This window comes from Fusarium oxysporum, chromosome VII, assembly GCF_013085055.1.
Source record: "Fusarium oxysporum Fo47 chromosome VII, complete sequence".
NCBI classification, from domain to species: Eukaryota; Fungi; Ascomycota; class Sordariomycetes; order Hypocreales; family Nectriaceae; genus Fusarium; species Fusarium oxysporum.
The window spans coordinates 3,519,192-3,546,781 of record NC_072846.1 but is presented as its reverse complement, the minus strand read 5'-3'; the positions used below and the strand labels follow the sequence as shown (position 1 = coordinate 3,546,781).

At 48.4% G+C, this 27,590-nt stretch overlaps 8 protein-coding genes across 8 annotated transcripts; 2 read left to right on the top strand and 6 right to left on the bottom strand.

The window, feature by feature from the left end:
- Window positions 1–782, bottom strand: FOBCDRAFT_296356 (uncharacterized protein; the record flags this gene model as incomplete). The annotated part of the gene is made up of 2 exons (XM_054706174.2): window positions 1–440; window positions 515–782. 2 exons carry the CDS (start codon window positions 780–782, stop codon window positions 1–3), a joined length of 708 nt encoding a protein of 235 aa, XP_054562149.2.
- A 4,100-nt stretch (window positions 783–4,882) lies between these two features.
- Window positions 4,883–5,794, bottom strand: FOBCDRAFT_93791 (uncharacterized protein; the record flags this gene model as incomplete). The annotated part of the gene is made up of 1 exon (XM_059612269.1): window positions 4,883–5,794. A coding segment is annotated over one exon (912 nt), but the record flags the coding sequence as incomplete, so codon positions are not given.
- A 291-nt stretch (window positions 5,795–6,085) lies between these two features.
- Window positions 6,086–7,010, bottom strand: FOBCDRAFT_296346 (nucleoside phosphorylase domain-containing protein; the record flags this gene model as incomplete). Its single annotated transcript, XM_059611885.1, has 2 exons — window positions 6,086–6,129; window positions 6,189–7,010. Coding segments are annotated over 2 exons (861 nt in total), but the record flags the coding sequence as incomplete, so codon positions are not given.
- A 2,512-nt stretch (window positions 7,011–9,522) lies between these two features.
- On the top strand, window positions 9,523–9,993 carry FOBCDRAFT_296340 (uncharacterized protein; the record flags this gene model as incomplete). The annotated part of the gene is made up of 1 exon (XM_059611884.1): window positions 9,523–9,993. The coding sequence occupies exon 1, from the start codon at window positions 9,571–9,573 to the stop codon at window positions 9,991–9,993; it is 423 nt and encodes a 140-aa protein (XP_059467654.1). The 5' UTR covers window positions 9,523–9,570.
- A 150-nt stretch (window positions 9,994–10,143) lies between these two features.
- FOBCDRAFT_139552 (uncharacterized protein) lies at window positions 10,144–11,157 on the top strand (the record flags this gene model as incomplete). Its single annotated transcript, XM_054706173.2, has 1 exon — window positions 10,144–11,157. One exon carries the CDS (start codon window positions 10,144–10,146, stop codon window positions 11,155–11,157), a length of 1,014 nt encoding a protein of 337 aa, XP_054562148.2.
- A 716-nt stretch (window positions 11,158–11,873) lies between these two features.
- On the bottom strand, window positions 11,874–14,404 carry FOBCDRAFT_321522 (uncharacterized protein; the record flags this gene model as incomplete). Its single annotated transcript, XM_054706172.2, has 2 exons — window positions 11,874–12,999; window positions 13,062–14,404. The coding sequence occupies 2 exons, from the start codon at window positions 14,402–14,404 to the stop codon at window positions 11,874–11,876; spliced, it is 2,469 nt and encodes an 822-aa protein (XP_054562147.2).
- Window positions 14,405–18,327: 3,923 nt separating this feature from the next.
- Window positions 18,328–19,278, bottom strand: FOBCDRAFT_242119 (uncharacterized protein; the record flags this gene model as incomplete). The annotated part of the gene is made up of 4 exons (XM_054706171.2): window positions 18,328–18,352; window positions 18,574–19,086; window positions 19,139–19,199; window positions 19,275–19,278. 4 exons carry the CDS (start codon window positions 19,276–19,278, stop codon window positions 18,328–18,330), a joined length of 603 nt encoding a protein of 200 aa, XP_054562146.2.
- Window positions 19,279–26,044: 6,766 nt separating this feature from the next.
- On the bottom strand, window positions 26,045–27,286 carry FOBCDRAFT_139046 (gag protein; the record flags this gene model as incomplete). The annotated part of the gene is made up of 1 exon (XM_059608023.1): window positions 26,045–27,286. The coding sequence occupies one exon, from the start codon at window positions 27,284–27,286 to the stop codon at window positions 26,045–26,047; it is 1,242 nt and encodes a 413-aa protein (XP_059465479.1).
- Between the last annotated feature and the right edge of the window lie 304 nt (window positions 27,287–27,590).

The window sequence follows — 27,590 nt, the reverse complement described above, 5'->3', positions numbered from 1 at the left end:
TCAGTTGCGGATATACTCTTCGACTGCCGGTATAAAGTCGTGTGGAATGAATTTCACTTTATCAATCCTCTCCGACTTGATTCCAATCTTGGAATCTAAAACCTCTTCGAATTCCTCAGCCCACCCATCTTTGTTCCAGTCTAAGTCGATGAAGTCTGGCCGAAATGTCATCTGCTGAATAGGTCCTCCAGTGCAGCCACGGACGGGAAAATACTCGCCATACTTCGTCCGGCCCAGACATTCATCGTCATCGGAGGGGGTCATACCAAGATGCGACTCGTCGACGCCGTCACTGATGGGAAATACCCATGTCGCAACCCCATCAGGCGGGAATAAGCGAGCATTCTTCTGCATCAGTTCGCGTGAGCGTGAGGACAGCTTTGTCATTATGCTAAGGGCACCCCCAAGGATTTTACGATGCCGTCTATCTAGCGCGGTATCTACCAAAGCAAAGGATTAGCATGTAGCTAATGTATGAACAGAGCTTCTTTGCGAATTCGCGTAGGTGACTTACCGATAAACTCAGAGGTTTTCTCCCCAGCCTCCTTCATCAAAGCGTTCTGAACATCCCAGAAGAGCACAAGCCTCATATCCGTCAAATGGCCAATGCCATCTACCAATCCGATACCAACAGGACACGAGTTTCTTGAGAACATATTCTTTTTCCAATAGCACGGTTCGAATCTAAAGGTTGCGACTAGCCTCTCATCGCCACAAAGCTCAAGGTTGCCCAGCAAGCTTGGTTGAGGGTCGTATTTCTGTTTAGTACTATTATTTCCCATGTTGAGGTGAAGATAACTTCTGTCAAAAAACGCATCCTGGCATGAGGATCGTATATGATCCTTTTTAAACAACAAAAAGTCACAACTATTACGGATGACCACCGCGACACCACCAGCCTAGACCGGATAATACCGCTCAGCTCCACAGGACTTGCAGTGTGTGTGACAAAAGCTGGATCCTCCATCAAATGATGCTTGAATCCTGATCACTATTGGCCATTTAAAGGCTGCGATGGCTTTTGGAGGCGCTTGGCTTATCCCATATGTGTCTGATTAACTTCTCAGCTGACTTGCACATCACAAATCGAACCTTACTAACTGAAATAACTTTTGGTAACAGTTCAGACTATTCCTTCGATTTGCTGTTGCCTATCAAAACGCAGGACCGGGCTGCCGTCAGATCAGGTTAACAATCAGACATATCAATCAGATCAATCAATTCAAATACAACGTCCGTACATCTGATAGCTCTGAATGGAGAGCAGCTACCCTAGATACGCCGGGTTATTTGTATGCTCCGGCTCCGAAAGCGTGACTCTCCCTAGGAAGCCGTGATGTTATAGGGGTCAGCCGAGCTGATTGGTCCTGGACCCTTGCCTGCTGGGGTCTCAGGTAGAGGGGAATACGAAGGTAGGTGATGCACTTTGCGTGCTTTAAGGGTTAAAGTAAATGTGTTGAGCAGCAGTAAATGTGTTGATTGATTGTTCTTTAGTTGTCTCTTGTGCGGGGCATTCCATCCGCACAGTTACTTAAAGCATATAGCTAGATTACTAATACAGTTGTTTCCTGAGGCCGTGAAGATCATGCCTACTCTGCGACACCATCTGATCTGCCGTGACAGGGGTGTGTGGCGTGCACGGGCCATGATTTTGTGTATCAGGACCCAGTACCAAAGGGCACGGACCATCAAATCGTGTATCAGGACCTGATACGCGGGTTAATTGGTACAGTAGGGCTAGGTATAGGTGCGGAGCGGACCTATCTGCTTGCTTTGGTAGCTCGTCTGGATCAGGAAAATGCAGGGAAATGACAAGTAGATTAAGCTTTTGTCGGTGCTTTTTAGATATGCCATGTTTCTCTTTGAGGTGACATCCGACGCGATCATCGTCTGTCTTCAAGGCAAAACCACAAGGCATGCAAATGATAGCTTGGTGTGAGATATCATAATAAAGCTCCAGTCTCCTAAGCGTCTGTACTTGGCTGGGCGTAATATTTTGCTGGTGAAGTAGGCTTCTAGAGTATGCCTGGAAAGATATGCTAAGACGTTAGGACACTTAAAGGTTTTCTAGGATGGATGTGAATGCTGAGATTATCAGTAGAAGAAAGGAGACGCAGCAGTCTAGAAAGGGTTATTATGATTAAGGTCAGCTAATTCCAGAGTCTGCCTGTGATTGGTGCTTTGCCTCGTCACAATGATTTCAGCATGGGTGGCACGGATCACCATGCCATGTAACGGGCCCCGATTCGCGATCTGGTAAACGCGACCTGAACAGAAACGGGGCCCGTTACGGGTTCCGAGAATCCATGTTAGTTTCCATGGTTTTGATTGGCTCAAAACTGGTAACGGGCCCCGTTACCGACTGGAATACTAGAGTAGAACAGCCGGGCCCACCACACCATAGCAGCTAGCAGACCGGTATATAAGTGCGGCTCTATGTAGCCCATCGGGCGTGGCTTAATACCAAGTGCTGCACAGAAGCATAGTAGCGAATTCATATATACATTTCCACCGACGTGAGTTTTGATCGAAGCCACGATAAATCGGAAGACGGCTCGGTCTAGCGCATCCTGTAGCGGGCTAGTCATACCGTTATTTTCCTGCTCGCCGTCATCCTGATATTTGTCCTCGCCCTCATCCCCATCTTCGTCTTCTTCGTCTTCTTCGTCTTCTTCGTCTTCTTCGTCTTCTTCGTCTTCTTCGTCTTCTTCCTCCTCTTTATCCTTAGCTTGTCGCTCTCTGCCGTTGAAGAATCCACTGTCGTGACTGCTTGGGGCCCTATCACTCTCGACCTCTTCAGCAACATCCCCTAATAAGCTCCACTGCTCGTCCGTAAAGCGAATAGCCCAGCGTTCGAATGCTTCCTTCCGGCCGATGCGATATGCCTTCCAGCAGAAGCTTAAGTAGCGGTGACCGACAGACTTATACTGGCTCATCGATTCTTCCTTGCCTTTACGACCAAACGGCACGCCGCTCGGAGTTACTGATGAAATGCTGTTAAGCCACTGCAACGTCTCGGTCGGGACGCTATCGAGTCGCCAGCAGCAACGTTCCACCTCACGATCGAAGCTCTCTCCAAGCCGCCTGAGTAACAGTCATTCACGAGCTGCCTCCTCGTTTTCGTTCAACCTTGGTACAGTAGGGCAGACTAGCTTAGATAGTTGTCGCAGGGTAGGCATTAGTAATCTAGCTATATGCTTTAAGTAACTCTGCGGGATGGAATTCCCCGTACAAGAGATAACTTAAGACATCAATCAACACATTTTGCTGCTGCTTATGATATTCACTCTAACCCTTTAAGCACGCTCAGTGCGACAATAGTTTAATACTAACCCTATCCCAACCCTAAGTGACCGTTCAATGATGCTTCATGCAGTGGCGTCGATTCATTCTCAGTTACAGCTGCCGCATCTGCGCCCTTCTCGAGAAGCATCTTCGCTATCTCCAAGTGACCGTTCCGTAATGCTAGATGCAGTGGGGTCGATCCACCCTTAGTTGCAGCCGTAGCATCCGCTCCCTTCTCGAGAAGCACCTTCGCTATCTCTAAATGGCCATTCTTTGATGCTAGATGCAGTGGCGTCTCTCCATACTTATTTGCAACTGCCGCATCTGCTCCCTTGTCGAGAAGTATCTTCGCTATTTCCAAGTGACCATTCTTTGATGCTTCATGCAGTGGCGTCCGACCATCCTTAGTTGTAGCCCCAGCATCTGCTATCTTCTCGAGAAGCATCCTCGCTATCTCCAAGTGACCATTCTCTGATGCTTCATGCAGTGGTGTCTGTCCATACAAATTTGCAGCTGCAATAGCTACTCCCTTGTCGAGAAGAATCTCCGCTATCTCCCAGTGACCGTTCTGTGATGCTAGATGCAGTGGCGTCCGTCCATACTTATTTGCAGATGCCGCATCCGCTCCCTTCTCGAGAAGCACCTTCGCTATCTCCAAGTGACTGTTCTCTAATGCTACATGCAGTGACGTCCGTCCATACTTGGTTGCAGCTGCCGCATCTGCTCCCTTCTCGAGAAGCATCTTCGCTATCTCTAAATGGCCATTCTTTGATGCTAGATGCAGTGGCGTCTGTCCATTCTCGCTTGCAGCTGCCGGATCCGCTCCCTCGTCGAGAAGAATCTTCGCTATCTGCAAATGGCCGTTCTCTAATGCTTCATGTAGTGGCGTCCGTCCATGCCTATTTGCAGCTGTCGCATCCGCTCCCTTCTCGAGAAGCATCTTCACTAACTCGATATTGCCATTTCCCACAAATCTCACGAAGTCCTCCACAACGATTTGTGCACCTTGGTCCAGAAGAAATGCAGCAATAGCCAGATGACCCTCTTCGCATGCCCAAGAAACAGGGGTGTGATTCGTCTTTACTGAGTCTATTTTGCTCTTGAGGCCATCTGTAATGTCGATACCATTATGGATGCTCGATGATAAACCCAACAAGGCTATGACACTATCTTTGTTGCCTTTGGCCATCGCAGCTAGGAGCGGATGACAGTATCTTCCTCCTCCTCCGTCAATTCCAGGCTTAACTTCGAGCCTCATCCGAATGAGTTCAGGATGTCCCCTGTCTGCGAGAATGTAGATGATGTCTGCTCCTTCACTATACTTTCGAATTTTATGCTTTTCAAAGATATTGAACATACGCACCCACTTACATACTGGGAATTCACTAATGAACTGTTGCTGGGTAATATTGTAGGCAGCAGCATTAGCATGGCCAAGGACAAACTGACTGGCGTACTCGAGAAAGGGGAATTGTTTTAACAAATCATCCTTTATACTCTGAGCTTCAGTAGACTGTTGTCCGTCAATAGCCTTCCCTATGGTCTCCTGAAATACATAGGCGTTGCAGCATAACTTGAGCCTCTCGTGAGCTTGGCTTTCCCAGTCTGCCCCAAGTTCTGGCCATAGTTGATACAGACCCTTGTCCCTGATCAGGAAATCACGGACAGACTCATGTATAAACTGCACTGTAGGCTTCTTGGCTTTGGTGATTTCAGCAAGTCCTTTAGAAGAGCTGATGATAAATCTTTTGATACAGCTACTGGCGTCTGAGATGTTGACGGGCGGTATGTCGAGATCTACAAGGCCTTTCAGTGATAATCCAGACCAAAGCGCATGATAGTACTCTTCAGGATTCAACGGTCGTTCTGCAAGAAGAATCCAGAGAATAGAGAGTAACAGATCTTCCATGTGCTCTTGATCCCGAGTCAGGATGTCCTTGAAAAGCTCACTCAATTCACTTGGTACCTCTTGCAGTCTTCTCCGAAGTGCTAGGCGTCCATGGCGATCCTCTTTGTTTAGAATCTCCACCACCAGAGCAACCCAGAGGAAAACACCAGCCGCCTTCTCAAGCATCATCTGCTTCAACTCATCCACAAGGGCGGCATTCTGAATCCGCAGGTGTTTGCTGATATAGAGCTTTAAGTCTTCATTGTGACCGTCTTGGCCTTCTAATGTCAATCGAATCCCCGACTTGATGTCAATGTAAGGGTAATGACGGCTCGAGAAGCACACTTGAAACTTCACGTTATCTTCCACACATTGTTCTGCGACTTCTTCGAAGAGCTCAACCATGTCCCTAACCTGTTGTTCATCACACTCGTCCAGGGCATCAACAAAACAGGTAAGAGCTAGCTTCCCGAGAGATGAGATGGCGGAACGGAATAAGTCTTTGAGGATGTTCAACGGTGGGCATGTGACCTGGTTCCGTGGTATCAGATCAGGGTCGTCCAGGATTGTCTGAAGATCGGGGAACCCTTCGAGAAGCTGTAGAAGTAAAGACCGATACATGCCCGAGACTGACTTCTCTAGCAAATCTCCTCTAGCATTGAAAAAGAATGAGATAGTAATGGCTTTCATTGGGATGTCTGTCTTCTTCCGTTTTGCGTAGATGAACTTCATGATGATCGATTTACCGGCACCAGGCTTGCCTCGGATCCAAAGAAAGCCATGATTTTGGGATTGCTTTTTTGTATCCAGCCATGTCAGGTAGTCAGGATGTTTGAGGAACCAGCTGCAGGTCTTGGAATAGGCAGTTTTGATTGTAGTCCTTCGTGAATCGATTTGATCGAATTCGAGAGACTCCATTAGCTGTTGTCGACGGTCACCAGGGCTTGCTTGCTCGGCTGTAATGACAAGTTAGCTTCTCTTACTTTACTAGTTGCAGGGTAAATGGCCAACATACGAAAACGGGCACTGGGAGGACGTCCATCAACCCTGCAGCCTCCATCTCGAAGCATATAATGTCCAGTTCGTGGGCGAGACGGTCGCGGGTAACTGCATCCTTCATGACCTGATTGCTGGAGGCAATTGCTCCATAATGGATCTTTGGCTCGCAAGATCTTCGTGCCTCTCGTTGCTCTAGCTGCGACTGGTCGCAGGTTTGGCAATTTGCCATGGAGGGGTCGTGTTCATATGATGCCTGAAATAGATGGTCAGGTGCGCTTGGACGGTGGTATTCTGCATTTCTCTGCATTCTTTCCCATAGAATAGCCGGAACACGAGTAGGGTATATTTCATGGCTGGCTCGCAGGTTTGCTACAGCCGTGCACAGAGATTGCTCGGGGGATTTAGGGGTGGCTGTTCGCTGAATCTCACCACCACTCAGAATCTTCCCAAGGTCATATTGCATGACCCTTGTTCCCACAACGATATCGCCTAAGCGAATGTCTTTTTTGGCAGGTGCTGCACCGCCGATACCGACCATTAACCCATGGCGGATTGATGGAAAGGTACGCTTCATGTTTGTTAACACACTTGCGGCATTGATAGTCCCATATTGGCCTTCAGGCAAGCATGCGATAACGATATTATGATTCTCAATACTTCCAAGCGTATAGGCATTGTGATCATTGAAACGTCTCGGTAGTTGGCCATGAATCTCATCCATCATAGCCAAAGCGGCAGCCATCTCGAAGTGAAGCGCGCAAATCCAGGCTATAGTATAACGATCGTATAGCAGGCCGTTCTCCGCGCTCGCATACGACGTCTTCTGTCGCTTCAGGGGCCGGGGGTAATCTTCGTCATCGCGGTCATGTAACAAAGCGGGGTTCATGTTGACAGAATTGCTCTCAGGCTGCGCGTCACGGTCAACGCAGCGGACCTAGTTGTGTGGCAAGGCAAAGGGGGATGCTGTCTTGGCGCTCAGTAAGATGGTCGTTTCGACCAAGACTGGAGATGCACGAGGAAAAGATGGCGAGGGCATGGAGGCTGGGGTCAGGCTGCGTTAAAGGACTTGCCGAATTCACGTGACCTTTACACTGCCACCGCCTCATTAGCTTGTCGTGGTGGCTATACCTGTCATGCTCAAGCTGTGAGCTGTGAAGTCTGGTTTAAATTGGTTACAGAATCATTTCAATCATAAAAGTCAATTGGGCGATATAAATCTCAAGCTGGAGCAGAACTACCCTTGCTGTAACGTAAACACGAACTAAGCCTTGAATTGCTCATTGACCCGCTCTTCCCTCGGTAGATCGCCAGCATTTCCCGCTTGAAACCGGGGGATAACCGGGATTAGACATGCAGTTAAAAAGCGAACAGGGGTACGCGACAATTAGGAATAGAAGATAGGGTTGCTTCCTCGTCTCCTTACTTCCCAGCCAACCTACCCGTTGTTGCCTTCGCCTATAGCCACTGGGCAGCGTCGTGAATACGGATCAAGTCCCGGAAGCCAAAGTGCCGTACCCGGCCTAGCCTCTTGACCCACGGCGAATCACGGTCGATATATCCTTTCAAGTCCCCCTTCCGTAGTCGTGCGGCGTCTGCTTCCTTCAATCGAACCTCACCTGCAGCAATGAACTCATCCATAGCGCTCTGATGTCTAGCATCAGCTTCATTAGCCGTGTCGGACGGGCCGTTGCTGTCGTTGTCGTCTCGAACAATACAGTAGCGCGCATAATGGCCTCCCATACAGCTCTGTAACTGTACATTAGCCCATCACTCCTCTGCTGCTCCATGCTCTGCCTCTCTCAAGTGTTGTTTATATTGCGCAGTAGTGCTAGGTGAAAAAATATATTTTATGAAACTTGATTGTTCATTAGTGAGATGAGAGTTCTTCTCAGGTTTATATCGCTAAATGATTTTATCTAGGACTTTAAACTTTAAATCTAGGACTTTCAGACTGTTAGTCTGAATCCTGATGGGAAGGGGGATCCCCGGATTTTCCAACATCAACTGGCGGACAATATTATCTCTTGCGATAGTAAGATCGGCTTGCATTGCAGTTGTATACGTGTGAGATAGTAGGCTGTTCAATTGCCTGACTGTTATCTTCGGGTCAGCTAGTTCAAGTGTGCCGTAGTAGTTTTTGATGCCCTTGAGCATGGGATTTAAATGGTGCTAGTCATTGGCTTAATTGTATATAGCTTTAAATTCTACTATTTACTCTGTCCTTACTCCTATTGGACTTATATCTTGCTAGTTTCCTATATCATTTACCCTTGCACTTTTCCAAACCATTTGTGACCACCATCTCAACTGCCTCATGATTTCAGAGGCCTCTACACCTGTTACGGTTATCTTCTTTCCTAACCACATAGCCACCGACTCTTCATCAAGATCATTTAAACCCTCCTCTGATATACTCTCCATAAGCTCTATACGGTAACGAGAGTTCTTGCAGAAGAAGAAGCCAATGGCAGTATCGTAAGCTTGGCTTCCGTACTGGCAACGAACTCTTGGATGAAAACACCACTCCCCAGATGTGTCCTGTTCCCATGCCTCACAAACTTCCCGAGTCTGGAGATACACGAGGAAAAGATGGCGAAGGCATGGAGGCTGGGACCAGGCTGCGTCAAAGGCCTTGTCAAATTCACGTGATTTTTACACTGCCACCGCCTCATCAGCTTGTCGTGGTGGCTGTGAGCTGTAAAGTCTGATCCAAATTGATTACAGAATCATTTCAATCATGAAAGTCAATTGGGCGATATAAATTTCAAGCTAGAGCGAACTACCCTTCCTTGTAACATAAACACGAACTAAGCCTTAAATTGCTCGTTGACCCGTTCTTCCCTCGGTAAATCGTCAGCATTTCCCACTTAGACCGGCATCTTTGTACCAAGATTTTGACGGAAGTTAAATTAGCCGTTCGATGACACGAGCTCGTAAAGATCGTGGGAAAGAAACCTCGGACTGAAATTACAGTAAAGAGGGTTTATAAAGTATGAAAGCTAAAGTACGCATATGACGCGCGTGCAGATGGTCGATCGAAATGGGACAAATCAATCGCCATGGTATAGATTGAAAGGGAATAGACCGGAGATAGACAGGTACTTAAGAAATGGACAGGGGTATGCGACAATTAGGAATACAAGAGTAGGAACTGTAATATGTATTAATGATAAAATGCAATGTTCTTTTTTGCATGAATTTGCAGGTATCAGCTCGGCTTACAGAAGTGTCTAGCTGGGTGATTGGTGGGTGGCATTGCTGACTCATGCTGTCACCTGGTCAACAACACAAAGCCACTAGATCGTCATCATCAATTTGACCATTTCCAATTCCGCTTCCCCGTCCAACATCAACACTCATTGAGCATACAAATTTCCACCATCGAAAGCAACACAACCATGTCCAACGCGACCGTCACGCCTTCAATGCGCGCTGTCGCTTGGAATGTCCATTTTACTATCGGCGAAGACGAGGACCCCGGCGCCTTTGCCGGAATCCACCAAGTTCCTGGGAGCAATTTGGTGACCTTTCGCAACGTTTGCGACGAGCTACGCCTTTGCTTCGAATGCCCATACGATATTTCGGATAACGAGAACGAGAAAACCTGGACTGACATTGCCTTCTCGTTGAATCAAGACAATTCCCCGAGTTCTTTGGATCCCGGCTTGTCTTTCGTGACGGAGGCAAAAATGGATCAAGCTGTACCAAGTCTGGCGCCTTTGTGCCCCAAAGAACAGAACGTCTTAACATATCATATATACTATCATAAGAACTGCACTCTACCTTCCGGCTCACCACTCAAGTCTCACATGCAGGGTTAGCCATACAGCCCATCAATGCCATCCCGCCATATAGTTTTACTAACCCTCTACCCAGCCAAATGCGCCAAACATCTCCCGAATCCTAGTCGCCGTCGCGATCGACGATACCTACCGCCGAACAAAACACCTTCCGATCCGAAACTCACAGTCATGCCTCTGCGAAAAAAGCTCAAAGCTCGCTCCGTGTCTCCGGGCAAACGATCAGCATCTGGATCGACTTCACCTACGAAAGAAGTCGATGACGAATTCGAGAATGTAGTTGCACCTGCGAGCATGGAAATCGACCTCGATGAGGCTAGAAAGGTCACCAACGAATTCCGGTCCTCGTGCCTCAATAGAGCAACATCATGTGCTGTTTCGGGCGAAGGAGAGTCGTGGTGTCCAGGTCCTCCCATTGGCCCTGGCATTCAGGCTTGCCATATCATCCCTCAACACCATTACCATGTATATCCCGTTGCCGGCGGGGACGCAGATGACGATGTACCTCTTGAAGCGAGTAATCGCAGGCTGAAAGAAGCATGGCAAAGCACATGGAGCCCGAGGAACGGCATCCTACTCATGAAGCACCTTCATGACTTTTTCGACGCACGACTCTTCTCCATACATCCTCGCACACTCCGCATCCGAGTTTTTGTCCCATATAATGCTCTGACGAGATTCAACGGCCAAAGAGCTTCAGTACCTAATACCATCGATCGAAAAGCCCTACGCCATCACTACGAAATGTCATGCATTGAAAATATGGCCGCTGAACGACCAATCCTAGATGTAATCTCGCCTACTGCAAGTAGGATGACTTCAGGCATGGCGACGCCGCTTACCGCGAAAACTGACTTGCCTGCAACACCGACAACGGGAGATCCAGGCAATGAGAGGGTAGGCGACCCGACTAAGAAATCGAGACCGAACTATCCCGATCAAAACCAAGAAAGAGATAGTTCGATGCCGGGTGATTTGCTGCATACACTTAATATAGCAGAGTTGGTGGATGAGCGAGGGCAGAAACGGAAGGGACTGGATGACGATGAGACTTGTTCGCTGGATGAGTGGCTAGAGCAGTATGCGGCGGATCGTTTCATTACATCCGACAATAGTGAGGAGTTCCTGAAAGACGTGAACTGGGAACTACGTAAGTTCAAGAAGAGACGTCAACGCGTTGGTTAAAATGTGGGATTAAAGGACGACTTACTGCTATTAATTCTAAGTGGATGGTGAACTGCTCTATGACGAGAAGAGTACCTGCCTCATTCTATTAGATTACATAGCTTCAGGATTCAGATATATATAATAAGTGGCTGGTCTAAGTTATACATATACACGCATCGTGGAGATATCATAGAAATTTTTCTGCTTCATTATCTTTTCCAGCAGAAAACAGCCGTTCCTTGATTTTATTAACTGGATGTTGTCGGGACTTTGCGAAATAAGCAAAGGCTGAGCTGAGAATACTATCAAGATTAGAAAAAGTACGATGACTGCTTGTTCACTTCGATGCTTGTCGACGGACAGGAGAATTCGCTTGATATCACGGGTGGACCAATAAGAGTCGATCTCAACATCCTGGGTTTTAGAAACTGAAGCATTGCCGCTGCATAGTCTCGAGTGGCTTTATGGAAGCCACCTTCGGGGCAAAATAAGCAAATAAGAAATAATAACAGGGTCCTGCGGATGACAGCATGCAGCCAGTATATTATACTTATCTGCAATTTACGCGACAGGACGCGTCGCGTTTCACTCTGAGCCCTGTCTTGATCAGCGCCTCCATTTCTATTTGTATAAAAGTATAAAATCAACTCTACATCCTGGCAATAATCAACCCTACTAGGTTTAAAGTGGGCCGATAAAATCAACTCTACTAGAGTTGATTTAGCCATTAGTTACTAGGGTGTTGATTTTGGGCCTATTTGAGAGAGTGGCGAGAAGAGAAGCGCGTCGGTATGCTCGATATGAAAGCATTTACGCAAGATTGATATCGCGACTGGCCGTATATAGACGAGGTACTGGAAGATGAGTCGGGAAACAGGATTGGAGAAGAAGCGTACGACATAAAACTCGTTGTTGGTTGCCAATCGAGCCTTGTGGTGCCTAGTGATTGAGCACATCTTTGAGCCCCATAAGCCAATACCTCGCTCTCTTGAAGCAGTGTTGAAACACTCTAGCGTTAATAGCTCTGAGATTCGTGCAAACTGACCGCCGTCAAGGTTACATAGTACCATGAGTCCCTTCAGATGATCATCGTGGGCCTCCAAGTACGCTCGAGTAGCTTTGATATTCCAGGTACCGTGGTCTTTGCCCTGTACACGGAGCAAGCTATCGATCGGGGATATGCATGCTCTCAGCAGCAATTCGGGGTAGGCGCCTGTTAGGTTATTGGTAGGATCAGACACGAAAGAGTAGCCTGGTGTTGTCGTTGACAGATTATCCCGAATCAGCGATAAGTCGATGTGAGTGGGCTCCCAGTCATACATCAAACGGGAGCAGGATGCCGTGACTGAACGCAGCACTTCACGAGCCAGGCCGCGGAAGTCTACCATCGAAAGTCGTTGGTTGCCATCCCAGGACAAGACCTCGCCATCATCGCTCCAGTAGAATCGGAAGGATGACCCTTGAGACCGGCGAAGAGCGTTACCATATGATAATAGACTTAAGAATTCGCCCATGGGCGATAAAGTGCCATCACACATATATTCCCGGCGGGCCGCATTGAGCCTTCGCAGCAGCCCATGACGCGGCGGGTGCGCAAAACCTCCATAGATGTGCGAGAAGCGCGGCAGCACGGCCTCGAGAAATATCAATCGAGAACAGTATATGAGTTTCGCCAAAGTCGGGGTGAATCGGTGAGGCTTCAAGTACTCATCTCCTTCTGGGGTCGTCAGCCCACGCACGGCACTGAAATACACCAGCATCGTCGAGCTCGCGACACCGCCGTCGTAATCCTCAGTAACAGCAGAGTAACAAAAGCGCAGTAAAATATCAAGCGCAGGGTCTGGTGGGCGATCCTCTTGACTGTTCGAAGACCAAGTGGAAGTTGTCTCATCATCAGATGGATCACCCGTGTCCACAACCACCTTTCCTGACTTTCATCTTGAATCTCGCTGTATCTTTCATCATCTTCACTTTCGTCATCATCTTGGATCTCGTCATCATCTGGGAACTCGTCCTCATCCTCATCCTCATCCTCATGCTCCTCTTCGTCCCCATGGTGTCCTCCATCCTTGTTAGCAGCAGGGTCTACATCGCCATATTCTGCAGACTTCCATATTTCATCCCCCCAAAGCTCCCGTAGGACTCTGAACTGATGCCTTTTCAGCCTATGACCTGTAACCTTCTGAAAAGTCGCCGGCAATAATCGGAATAATCGGAGCCAGAAACAGACAAAGCGTTTCAGTTCTTTCCGGTAAACCTTGTCGGAAGACGGCCTTGCAACCAATTCGAAGGGCATCTTGTAGGGGCGGTCTGGATACCTGCCGCGGAGCCACCTTCTCAAACATACATCCGTTGTCCGGACTGTCTCACCGCATTGATCCAGGAGACGATCAAGCGCGGCTATCATAAATAATAGCCTTCGTTCATCTCGTGCCGGACTGATGATGGCTTCTCCTTCAACGACACCAAGAGGCAAGGGTCGGTTATCCGTGCAGTGAGGTAGCGCTGTGAGGCGAACTAGAACATCACAACGCGCTTTTCTAAATGTGGTTTCCCAGCCTGTGCGCCGCAGCCAGTTGGTCTGTAAGGCGGAAGAAGCTGTCGTCTCTTGAACACGCGACCTTCGACCTCCACTCTGCTGGTTTTCTAACCGATCATACTCCTCGGTGAACAGCTTCTGAGCAAGAAGCTTGATGGGATCAGGACTGGCCTGTAGAAGAATACTGCTGGGTATAGACCTGCTGTTGACCTTGTTGTCACTTCTGACGAGCCATGACCTTCGAGTATTATTCGCTGTCCAGCTCTGGAACAAAACTTCTTGTTGAATATGGTCTCGAAGCCAGTGCTGTCGGCTTTTCTTTTCAGCCGTGAGTTTCAACTTGTCGCGGTGTTCGGCCCTGAGGTGATCCTCCAGAACCTTCCCACTAGCAGAGTGGAGACCGCAGTGCTTACAAGACAGGCCTTTTTGTACGGCAAGGTACGGGTGACGTCGTGATCCATGAGGTCTGGGGGCCAAAGTGTCTGGATCTGGGAGGTTCAGTGAGGACAGGAGGGGCTTGAGGCCATGCCGAGCAGATCTGGCAATGCCATGCTTTTTGCCGGGATGCTCCGATGCGCGTCTGGGACTCAAAGCAAAACCGCATTTGGTACATATGATAGCTTGCTCTGGCGAATTGTAATAAAGGCCGAGCGTCTCGAGCTTCTGCACCTTTGTTGGGGATAAAATGGGATGAGTACTTTGCTCCTGAACAGGTAAGGGGTCCATTATGACTAAGCTCAAAGAAGTATATAACATGGGATGAAACGGAGAATATCGAGTAGACGTTTTACGAAGACGATAAGTATGCCAGATTCAGCAAGCAATAGCAAAATTATGCCGTTGTTTGGGTCTAGAGCGATTAAGTTCAACAAGTTGACAAGGGTCAGCCGACGGAAACGCGACGCGTTTCGTGTTTTAGGTTTTCTAATTTCATAAGTGCGGTAGAAGAAACGCAGTGCGTTTCCATCGGAGAAATGTGGGTTAAAAACCCTACACGATGATTGGTCTAAAACAGGAAACGCAATGCGTTTCTGCTAGTAATACTTGAGTAGGGTCAGCCGACGGAAACGCGACGCGTTTCGTGTTTTAGGTTTTCTAATTTCATGAGTGCGGTCCAAGAAACGCAGTGCGTTTCCATCCGGGAAATATGGGGCGAAAATGCTAGACGATGATTGGTCAAAAACAGGAAACGCAATGCGTTTCTGCTAGTAATTCTTGAGTAGGGTCTGCACATTTGTATTCCCTGATAACAACAATTGCGAGATGGAAAACTCGCCCCATAAGTATGGGGTGGATCCTTGTTTGAAGCCAGGAATCTTGATTAGCTGAGAAAGCTGGCTGAGAAATGGGACGATGAGCCAAACATAGTATAAAAGAAGTTCCCCAACGTTGCTCGGTAGGTATCGATGTATGATCTTGGTTGTACCAGTGACGCTATATCCCTTATGATAATATGTCACGAAGCTAACGAGGCCATTTTCAACAAAGATATTTCGACGGCCTCCCGACCCGTCTCTAGGGTTAGAGTGCTGAATACAAAGTAGTTCCGTCCCGCGTGCTGGCTGACCCCCTGTAATATGTACAAGAAGTAGCAACCGCTCGAGGAATGCGTTGACTGTAGTTAAGTACCGGCCTATAGTTTGCAGCCTCCATTTACCTGTTAATTCATTATCGAAGAAGTCCCGTCGAAGGAAAGCTTCTTTGAGTATGCGGTCAAGAATCCACCTCCGATGGCCATGTAAGACCTCGTTCTGGGGATGGCAAGTGAAGTTCCAACCTGGGGCCCCTTCCGACGGATCATCCACAACTGATCGCAGGCTAACCTGGGGCACAATATGCTTTCTCTCTGTGTCAGGTGGCACCAAGAGTAGATCTGCTAACTGGTTCTGCGCTGCTTCTACTTCTGCAGAAACCAGGTCACGAAGTCCAGTCATTGAGAAGCGCATTTTTTTGTAGCTTAGAATCTCGTTATCGTCTGACCACATGATGTAGCCAAGGCTTGTCGTGTTATCTTTTACGGCTTTGCCGTATGCGCGAAGCTTTAGTGACCAGCTTATCGGTGACCTCGCGTCTTTTGTCATAAACCTGTCTTGCATTTCTTCCAGTGGGTGAGCCGGGACGTCTGCTTCGTCGAGTTCAACCGCAAGAAGCGCCCTCTCGGCCACAAGAAGCTGGCCCATCTTGATGAGCGCCGATAACTTCGGAGTAAACTCAGCAGCCTCCGACAATTTCTGCGCGTTGCTGGATGTCACATCTTGGCGGATTCCCATTACTGCCAGAAAGCTGACAACAATGCTATCATAAACATCGCCATATAACTTGTGGTCTAGTAGAGAAACCATTAGAATAAGGCACTTATCGTCAAGTCTCTTTCTGATTTCCTCAGCATGATCGGGATTCTGTCCATCGCCGCTGGCACCACTCATTTCTGACGCTGTGTGAACAGCGTCCATCATCGCTACGGCCTGTCCCTCGGTAAGCCGGTAGTGTAATTTTGGACCCCTCTTTAGCCATGCTAGTCGAAAAATATAGCACATTAAGTGCTGAAGGACGCGGCTGTATTTTTTATACGTGTCTTCTCTTAGGTTATGGATTAGTGGCTTCCGGGACGAGCGACCAGCGATGAATGAATTGAGTCGATGTTGGTCGAAAGCGTTCAACGTGCCGTCCTGAAGCGAACTCCGTGATCGGGTGATCACGCGCGAAAGGGAATCAAGAAGAATAGAGAGTAAAATTTCAGAACTGCCTGGGGAGCCTAGCTCATAGGACTTGGCTAGGTTTGGAAGTGAAACTAGGGCAGCGACCTGAGGGAGCTCTTGTTTGTGGGGCTCAAGGAAGCGGGGCCATTCCGTGACTCGAAGCCACTGGGATTGATGTCGCGGGTCCGAAGATAGAAAGCTTATGTTAAAGCCAGTCTGGTTTGATATTGCTGAGTTTTCGTTTTCCTGCTGAGCGAGCTGAAGGTTTATGATGTCCTCGAGTCTAGGTTGAGTAAACGCAGGGCCCATGTTAGTTGCGTCACTTCCTGCATCAGATCCAGATGGGCTTTCCTCTATTTCCTCGTGAACTTTGCGGGCCTTGACGATAAAGTACCTGCATCGTGTGCCGTGAAAAAGGGTCTGACAAGCGACTGGAGTCCGGACCAGACCTGCCTGGGTCAAACCTTTGACCCCTCCGGCCTCTCCCCTTCGTCTACGCCCTGGTTGGCGCAATGGTTGATTATGAACCTTTCTGAGATGATCTTCTATTGCTGTGCGACCTCGGCAGACATACCGGTCTCGGTCGTCTTGACATAGTAGACAACAAATTCCACCGTGAAAAACATCAAGGAACCGAATCGGATCGGCGATCGGCAACGGTCGCACGTTCTTACATATCTCATCGGCGTCTCGTATGAGAGGTAGATGGTCCAAACTTCGCTCAAATAGCTTGATGGCAGCAACCTTAAAGGCACGCGTCGCGTTGTGGTGCCGTCGGATATGCCGGGTGATATTGGTTTGCGGTACAACGCCACACTGTTTGCAAACAATGATACGCCAAGAAGGATCGTAGTAAAAGAGATCTTCAAGTTCCATAGTGAAAGTCGTTTATAGTCCACTAGCCTTTCGATGGTACGAGCTTTTAAAAATCGTTGGAGGAAACCTTGAATCAAAATTACAGCAAAGAGAGTAGATGATATAAGAAAAATGAAGTACGCGTTTACGCGTGTTTACACGCGTAAGTAATGCGCCCGCAGACTGTCGATCGAAATGAGAAAACATAAGTCACCATAGTATGGTCATGTGGGAATAGACAGGATATAAACAAACACGTGAGAAATAAACAGGGGGTACGCGACAATTAGGAGTACACGACAATTAGGAATAGAAGAGTAGGGTATCGAGGCGAACTGTATTTGCACGAATAAGAGCTTCGACGTTGCTGTCGTGATGGCGCTCTGCGCAAGCTGCATGGTACAGAACAGCCAGGATACGGAAGGTATAAACTCGCACGCTCGTGGATTGCTTGATGTAGATGGCTAACACTCGGAGTAATAGATGTCGATAAGATTATGTCACAATGCTCCTTCACGTCAACTTCATACGTGCGCTTAGCTACGGCCATAGTCCCAGGCTTCAGGTTCAGGCGACGAAGCCAGCCACGACTGTGACTAGGCCTTCTGATTTTACTTCCACGGTTGGTGCGTCGTCCTCCACTGACTCGGCTGATAACGTCGCCGGGAATATAGCGGTCCCTATTGTAGCGGTTGTATGGGCCGGGTTGGCTTTGCTGTTTCAATTATAAAGAAGGTCCGGCGGGGTGTTGGAAGTGGTGTCTTAGTGATGAATAGAATTGAGTCTGTTAGCTAGGTAGTCAAGTATTCCTTACCCGCAGCGGTAACGGTATCATAGCAAGGTCCTTACCGATCTCAATAACTACGCGGACCATTACCTGGCTGAATCAAAAGCGTTATCTACATTAGCCTATCTCTATTAGCCCCCTGGGTCTCAGATGTCACAATAAATTAGGGCCTTAACCTACAGGCGAACCAAGCTGTTGACCGCAGTAAAAGTTTTATTGCCTTCGTCGTGATTATATGCTTAGATGACCTAACTCCAGTGCCCTTTTCTCTCAAAGACGCATAGGTATAAATGAAATTACTAGTAAGTTTAATCACGGTTCTTTATGAAATAGCTAGGATCCAATGGTTGAGCTTCTAATATGCGGGAGGCATTCAGAGCAGGGTCTATCAAATGGATGCCTTTATTAGCATCTCAAGAGTGCAAAATAGGACAAGGTTAAGCTTCGATCCGGAGCACTCGTCATTCACCCACTCACTAATACATCGCAGCTCATTACACATGGTAAGATCGCCAATGAGACGCTTGTTGACGCTCTGGAAGAAATAGTCGTACATATCGCGCCACGAGCTATTAGGTGGTGTCCAGTGACCATTTTGCAACCTGAATGGACTGACTAGCTCGTTGATGGGCATTATCACCTCACGGTTGGAAACCGTCTTTCCCAGGGAGTGAGCGTGGAGCATCAAGTGCAGCTTGCCATTCTGCATGCGAGCCACCTTAACCCGCGTCTTACCCAGATCCTTCAGCCCGATCTTCTCAAGGTCGTCCAGCTGCTGAACCCTTGACAGATCAGGAGTCATGAGGTCCCGCTCATTTAAAAATCTCATGTCTTTCTCAGACAACTCCTCTGCCTTCCTCTCCTTCTCGTTGAGCTTTAGCCCGACGAATAGCACGGAGCAATGCTTCATGTCGAAGAGTTCATCGTAATCCGTCTGCAGGACGTTGGATATGATCTTTGCCAAGTTTATCGAAAACTTGTCAATATTTCGGCCGAGGAGGGCTTCCACGAGTGAGTACGGGTTGGCAGCACCGACTCTGGCATCCTTAGGCGGGGCGCATGTTCCCCTCCCTGGAGAGTCTAGCCTCAATTTTCATGTCAAGGTCATCGTAGCCCGACTGAAGGCTGTCGGAACCAACAGATGCTGGCTTGGTAACTTTCTGGCCAAGAAAGGCTTCGACTAAGGCGTATGGGTCGATAGAAAGAACATTGGAGCCCTAGGATGCGGAGTCCGGGACAAAATATCGGATGTCACCCATGTTGTTTGACGATAGAAAGAGTAATATAAGATGATTGAGAGTATTGAAGAAATTTAGCAAGTGGCCAGGCGAAGAACACGTTACTGTGTATCGTGAACAAGATGTCAAGAAGTGCCATTGCAAAGGGTTTTATACCTTTCATCAACACACGACTTGCAATATTACTTGGTTTTTGGTCGTTCTCGCACTTCTGGGGGCGATTCACGACTGTGTCAACATCAACCTAAATCTGCACACTTCTACCACCGTCGTCAAGTTCCGTAACGCTCTCGCATCATCGGCTGCAGATGCCCTTTGCGGGGAAACTTTCAAATCGTGGCATACATTTCCGGTCAAGAAGGTAAACTTTGCTTATGCTGAAGTCTGGGCCCAACTATGTTACCTTGGGAACAATGTCATCGTTACGACGTGTGCTTCCACAAGGTAAAACCATCCTATCAGTGTTGATGCAGAGTTGATGTTAGATGAAGGTTTGATATTCAGCCCAATGCTGGGAGTGGCATAATTAACTTTAGATGTTGCGCGCAGCATGTGGACCTAACCTTGGTAGTCTAATAAAGTTTCGTAACAGACCTGGCAGATAGCAGCGGATATGTGCTCCCAACAAATTCGGATCTGCATTTGCAAAGCTCATTGCAAAGCTCATTGCAGAGTATCATGAGTAAACTACAACATCAGACGGAAGTTGAATTAACTGGCCCAGTTTCAACGTGCGCATTGGTTCTGACCCAATAAGTCCTTGAAGTATCAGATCTATACGTGCTTTTACACTTCAGAACCCTGGGGGGGCGTTAAGAAGTTGGTCAGTCAAGAGATGGTAAAGGGCACTTTGTGTGAGTTGGCTTCTAGCGCCAAGCTCAGGTGCGATAGCCGAAGTAAAGCATGGGACGCCTCACAGAACTATTGGAGTGTGGATTGCTACAGGGCGGGTAATATTGGAAGCAGTGGAGATAAAATGTGCCAAGGACGAGGCTTTTCTCGAGCGTCTCGAGCAAGCGACATGGCGCTTTTGACTTTGCGTTGAGGCATGATAAATACTTCCGTAAGAAGTGACGCAGAACCACATCACCGCCGTTACAAGGAATGTTTACTCCGCATTGAATGCCTTTATGGACACATTAGAAACCAACTAGTAGCGTCAGGCAGATGCTAAACTCACCAGAGAACACATTCAAACCATGCAATGGCTAGATAGCTAGGGTACGTTGGCCTAGAGCAACTTCTTCCTAATAGAGCCCCACCCTCTTTCATACGGATAGAGAATCCAGGTACGGCAAATGGCAAGCTCACGGGCATAAGGGAGGACGTTGATCCCCGGAAAACTCATCAAGGACTAAGGCCTTTTTAGCGACGCCATCATGATGTCGTAATGAGATATTCATTGACAGCGACATGTCGAAGAGTGGATGTGATCCCCGCTTTCTCGTTACTACAGTAATTGTAGTTTACCATGTCCTGGACTGAAGTCTATCTTCAATTGTGGAAAGCCTACTGTCCCAGTTACCACTGGTAATGGCCCCAATACCACGTTTTGCGGCCCGTGCACACGGCCTACTTCCAGGGGTGGTCAATAGGCGGACAGGTACCCGTCCTTCTAAAATGGGTCGGCCCGTTCCACTGGTGAAGACGAGACCGGCTAACCGGAGACCGAGCTACCAGTCAGAGAGCTGTCTCAGCACTATAACTTACATAAGTTATAGCTATTAAGCGATGACTAAGCTATATCTTTTTTTTGGCTCCCACTGGAACGGCGCCCGTGCCTAGTGACTTTCTGTAAGAAACTGAATATGCATAGATAAGTCGGTGGCGTTTGCTGAACGGTCCAGGCATACAAAATGGTTACATTACTTCGTATCGCAAGCCACAATGACGAATTTTCGAATCACCCTATCCTTCTATTGTAAATTGTCGTGTACCCCAAATTGTCGTCTAACCCCACCCCCCGCGGCTCAGTTTCATGTGACTGTATATCTCCCCGATCTATTGCCATATTGAACGACCCTTATTCTCACAACATTCGTTATTCTCACGTGGGCAGAATCAACAAAGGAAACATGCAAGAAACTGCAAGATGTACTCAACATTGCGGAGAAGTGGGCGGCAATACACGCATCTATTGTAACGGTCGTACCTAACCACTACGCCATTACAGTGGTGCTTACTGTCGAACAGTAGGGTGGCCGCAAGCATGGTCACGACCTATCGGCCATCTGTCAGCGAGGCTAGGCCTGTTTAGAAAAGCATAATAAGAAGACCCCTTTCTGAGGAAGGGAGGGGACACAGTTCCTCAATACAAATACAATTAAGGACATCAAAGCACACGCGATCCGTTCACCTTATATCGCCGTTTCTGAAATAGCTTTTAAATATAAAACTAAGCTTGAAACAGCTAAGAATTTTGATATAAGCTTATTAAAACTAGATCTATATATGAAAAAATCTTGGAAATTCTACTAATGTACACGATAAGCAAGTGGCACAACATACTGTGCTGCTAAGAGTGGCTTACCTTATAGCATTTCAAGACTTAAATAAAATAGCTAAAAATCTTTAAAAAATACTTTTAATAATAATATAATTAAGTCTATTAAGAAGTATTTTTTAAAGAATTTTAATTATTTTATTTTATATAGAAAGCTTTAGTTATACAGTGTATTTTACAGTATAAATATACTTTAAAGTTTATGTCAGACATTACGTGTATTCGGTTCATTGATGTGAATTGGTGTATTCATGTTGTGTTCTGTTGAAATCTGCCCCTTAGAGGTTTTACCATTTCGGCTGTAATCTTAAAGTATCCCTGCTTGCACGTGAGGCCCCAGCACCTGTTCAGCACACCCCCCCAGACTGGCCATCGTGGCTCAGTCTGTGCAGTCCGTATTCCTATTGTCAGGTTGGCCATCCTTCCGATCCCTTATTCGGCTCTTCCTCCATCGAGATGTTCCTCTGTTCTGATAAAGTCCTCCGCAGTGAGTTCCTTGGTCCTTCTCTCTTGAATCCTGTCCTTGATATCCACTAGGCCAACCTGTGTGACGAACTTCTGGAACTGCTGAGCGGGTAATGCCTTCGTGAGGCCGTCCGCAATCATCTCGGTGGTGGGAGTATGCCGGACCAAGATCCGGTTAGCGAGTGCTTCCTGGCGTAGCCAGTGGTTATGGATGTCGACGTGTCGAAGTTTGGTCTGCAGGAGCGCCACGTCGGAATTAATAAGCCGAATGGTCTGCGCGTTATCGCACTGAATGATGATGCTTCTGTTGTCAAGGGTCACGCCGAGCTCGGTGATTAATCTGGAGATGAACATGGACTCCTTCGCAGCCTGCGCAAGTGCCAGCAACTCCGCCTCTGTCGTAGAGGTAGTCACGGTGTCCTGCTTGTTGGCGCGCCATCCAATAGTCCCTCCAAATAGCTTCATCACGTAGGCTTGCGAGCTTTTCCGATCGATTGTGTTGTCGGCAAAGGAAGCGTCACTGTACACATCAAAAGTGTCTGTTCCGCCGAGTTGTAGTGCGAGTCCCCTGGTGTTTTGCAGATACCGCAATAGGTGGTCCAAGGCCTCATGGTGATCGTCGCTCGGGTTCATGTTGAATCGACAAAGTCGAGAAACAGCAAAGGCAATATCGGGTCGAGTGATTACTGCCAGGTAGAGCACTGATCCGGTCTTGCGTTGATACTGCTGTATTGACGCTGCTGATGCGCGCTCTCCGTTCGGAAGAAGTTCTTTCGTGGTCATTGGAGTGAGGGAAGGCTTTCCCCCTTGAATCCTAAAATGACTAGTGATCTTATCCACGAATGACGATTGCGACAGCCAAATCAGACGTTGGTTTCGGTCGCGAATAATCTCAATTCCAAGAAACCACTGTAGCGTATCTCCTCCAGAGAGTTGGTATTTTTCTCGAAGCTTGCCTATTGTCCATTCGACCGATTTTTGATTGGTCTTCTCGTAGGCAACAATGAGGTCGTCCACATAGAAGAATATCAATATTCCTCCTTTCGAGAGACAGCATGGCTCGTGAGGTACAGACTTGAACCCAATGTTCGTAAGGGTGGTGGTTAGTTCCTTTTGCCAAAGTAATGGTGACTGGCGCAAGCCGTATAGTGCTTTCTGAAGCTTGAGAATCAGACCAGGCTTTCGGTAGCCTCCGGGCATCCGCATGTAGACGTCCTGCTTTAGTTCAGCATTAACAAAGGCGTTGACGACATCATACTGGAGAAGTTCTAAATCAAAGCGAGCAGCTATAGCCATGAGTGTTCGGAAAGATCTGCCGGCAAGTGTGGATGCATAGGTATCCTCGTGTGTCGACTTGGCCTGTTGATCGCCTCGTACAACGAGCCGGGCCTTGCACTTGGTGAACCATCCGTGCTTGTCGAACTTGTACACATAAACCCACATGCAGTCCAGGAGTTCCTTGCCTGCGGCTTCTTCTCTCTGAACCTCACGCCAGGAGCGCATTTCTTTATGGCTTTCAGGATGAGTCTTTTCTGCCTCGCGGAATAGGTCACCTAGTGGATGGTTCTTGAGGTCTTTATGCCTTTTTGGCAATATTGGCATGTCTCGCCGGTGTATTCGGCGTTGGCCGTCACCTAAATCTGTCAGCTTTGCAGATTGTGTTTTGCGATTGGGAGAATCCATCAGCTTAGTAGATTCCCCTCGACTTCCCGTAGACTGAGGTTCTCCGCTATCAGGGTGGCAGCTGGCCGAGCTCGCCTGCTTCTCGAGCTTCCGCTTACTCACCACCTTGCCATTCCAGGTCCCTTTCACAGATGCGAGTCGACCGGCATTAAATGCGGCCTCCCAGTAACTGCTCGGAGTTGAAATGACACGAGGGGCTCCATTTGCGCCGTCTCGTCCCGGGGAAGTGCCAGCGCTAGGTGGGACATGCACCATCTTGGCAGCTCGTAACTGAGGGGGGTTTTCCCCCTCCTTCCTCACGGGAGGTTCTCTGATAGTAGCGACCAGAAGGGCAGCAGGCCGTAGAGGGCAAGTCTCCGGGGTCAGGTAGGGAGTGAATCGAGCGGTCGTGTAGGGGTGATCAGTCCCGTCAGGCTCTTCTCGATTGCGATCTCCTACGACTAGTGTCCTGCCAGTCTCACCCTGCGTGATCGTGGGATCACGTTCAAACCCTATATGTGGATAACTTGCAGCCTCCCGCTCAAACGCTAGTCCTTCAGGCAAGGCGCTTAATTCCTCGTCTTCTTCTTGGGTAGAAGCATCCAGATTAATGCTAGATCCCTGTGGGACCTCAGCATCAGTGAGATGCTGAGTCAGTTCTTCCTCGGTTAGTTCTTTTAAATCATCCTTGAGGTGTTGGATATCCCCAGAGAACGTCTCCTTCTCGTTGAAGATCACATCTCTAGTGGAGATGACCTTGTTGGTCAACGGATTCCAGACCCTGTAGATGTTTGTCGAGTTATACCCGACCAGGTATCCTATCCACCCTCGGGGATTGAGTCGTCGTCGCCGATTCTTCTTTTTCAAAGCATCGGTCGTCATCGCGAAGGCTTTACAGCCATACACGCGTAGGTGTGTTTGATCGGGCTTACGCTCCGTGACAACCACGCCGTCCCTAAAGGCAAAGTAAGTGTAGAAACGCTCATATGGCGTCTTCCAATTGTAGATATACTTGGGTGTCCTATTGTATAGGTATACGGCAGCACGCCAGATCTCAACCCAAAGGAACGAAGGCAGCTTTGCTCCGGTTCTCATCGCGCGAGCTTTCTCCTTGATCACACCCCCCGAGCGCTCTGCGCCGCCATTTTGACTTTGGGCATATGGCGCGGAGGGCTCTAGGCGCATCCCGTTTTTGATACTGAGGAAGTCACTTACCTGGTGACTATCCGGGATCTCGTTATCACACTCGATGACTTCGGGCCTACACTGGAGTTGTCGCTCTAGTGTTCTGAGTAGATGCTCAAGTGCACCGATAAGCGTTGGTGCAGTTCGATCGGGAAGATAATAGTCCCAGATATAGCCAGAGTAACGGTCGGTGACCAGCATAGCTGAAGTGTAGCCTGGATCCCCACTCATGTCGTGGAAATCAATAGCGAGTCGGATTCCAGCCTTCTCAGGTGGAACTCGTCTTTGTCGACGGACTTGGCGCTTCACCTTCGCCATTCCACAAGCATCACACTCAACCGTGGAGATCCCTCTGATCTTCACCCCCCGAGATTGGCCCACGAGGTGCTTGAGTGCTTCAGGCCCTGGGTGTCCAAGTCGAAGGTGCCAAAAGGTTTCGTCTCCACTGCGAGGAGGGCGTTTAGTCCACGAATCATACTGTTTCCGTTTGGCTAGGAATGCTGCTGCTGTTGTTGACTTGTCGATATACTCCAGTACGTACTGGTCGAAATGATCCGTCAATGTGCAGAGGATTGAACCATCTTTCCTGCGGATTTGGTTGTTTTTCCCTTTGGTATCCCAGTAGTAGCCCCTTTTCCGCAACTGGCGGTATGACACAATATTGCATGCAAAGTTTATGCAATGAGCTACATCTCGCAATCTGAGAAGAGAGGGTCCTTGAGGTCCTTGAACGCGAATATCTACGTTCCCGTACCCGTGAATGGCCACTGGTGACTCCCCTGCGTAGACGAAGTCTCCAGACGGTGCCGGTCGGTAGTTGAGGAACCTGCACACTTCATTGAAGATATGGATTGTCGATCCAGAGTCAAGGATGGCAGAATGTCTGAGAGGGTAGGGGGCACAATTGAAGGCTGCGATAAAGTTGTGCATCACTAGGTAGGTTGCCTTGACGTGTGCCATACCCCGCCCAAGTCACTCGTCCTGAGTGGTTCTGTCTCGACTTTTGGACAATCGTTTGACTTCCTCCACCAAACCAATATCGTTCTTGAGACGGTCATTTATTAATCGTTGTATCGATTGGTTGGGCTCCCATCCTTCGGCTTTCTGGGCTGGGAATAAGTACCAGCAGCCTTTCCAGTCATGGAAACCTAAACATCCTCGACAGGTAGGGCCATCCGGGTTCGGATTGACGGTCGTCTCTGCTCGTTTTCGTTTTGTTGATACTCCTCTTCCGCCGCCTCGTGCTCTACGCCCACGGCCTTGGCCTCGCGTATCTCGATGTGCATAGGATGTTTCGTCCGTCGCCCAATCTGAGGCGTCTCCTTGGACTTCAATAGTGTCATTATCGCGGTCTGTGACTGCAGGTCTGTCGTTCCTGGATGCAGCGCCGTATGTGGCTGCGAATGCGCCTCTCTTGATTCCTGACGGCCTTCCGCTAGCGTTGGCCATTTTGGCTTCGTATCGAATGTCGGCAGCGACTTCTCGATAGTTGAGGGAATTATTGAGGATTTGAGGGCGTCGGTGTTGTCGGAAAGTAGATGCCCAGCTGGGGAGGACGTGATACATTGCTCGGTTCAGGTCTTCCGCCCAGCATTGCGCATCGAGAGCATCAGGGACTTTCTTGCTGATCGCTTCGGCCATGGTCGTCTCCCACTCCGTTACCCACTCGTTGAGTTTGTTGATCTTCGGGGCTGTATGTACGGCTTTGTGGTACTTGTCGCGCGCTTCGGGTCGAAGGCGTTCGTTGTATACCACTCCAGATCTTCGTAGCTCCTGATACCACTTGTCCAATCGGTCTCCCGTGACGCAGGATGTTTTCTGATACGTGGCCGAGACCGTCTTGAGGACAAACTCGACCAGCTTCTGCTCTTGTTTCTTCGTCTCTCTATACGCCGTTTCTTTCAGAGAGTAGATCCTGATATCATGCTCGTATTCCGCTCTTCCTTCAGACGTCAACTCTCCGATTCGCCGGGGCGGTACGTAATCTGAGCCGGGCGTCATTGTGCCACTATCGGGATCGTCCGGATCTGCTTGTCTGGGGTAGTCTCGGATTTCTGGAAGTTCTGGTCGCTGAGGCCATCGGATACGATCGGTCGGATCAATATACTGCCATAGGTCGTAGGCGTGCGCCAGTTTCTTGAATTCGTTGGACCAGGAGTCCCAATCCTCCGGAGACGCGTAGCTAATGGTCCTCTCGGCGTGTTTGGCCGACATGGTGATAGAATGAACCGAAGGTCGTATGCATTTGGGTGCGCGGGTCGCTGAGATGCAATTGAGACTCTTAATTGTCAGACATTACGTGTATTCGGTTCATTGATGTGAATTGGTGTATTCATGTTGTGTTCTGTTGAAATCTGCCCCTTAGAGGTTTTACCATTTCGGCTGTAATCTTAAAGTATCCCTGCTTGCACGTGAGGCCCCAGCACCTGTTCAGCAGTTTATAGCTATATAGGATTTTTTTTTAAAAATCTAGAAAAATCAGTATAGCTTATTTTAGGACTTATATATAAGCTCTTAA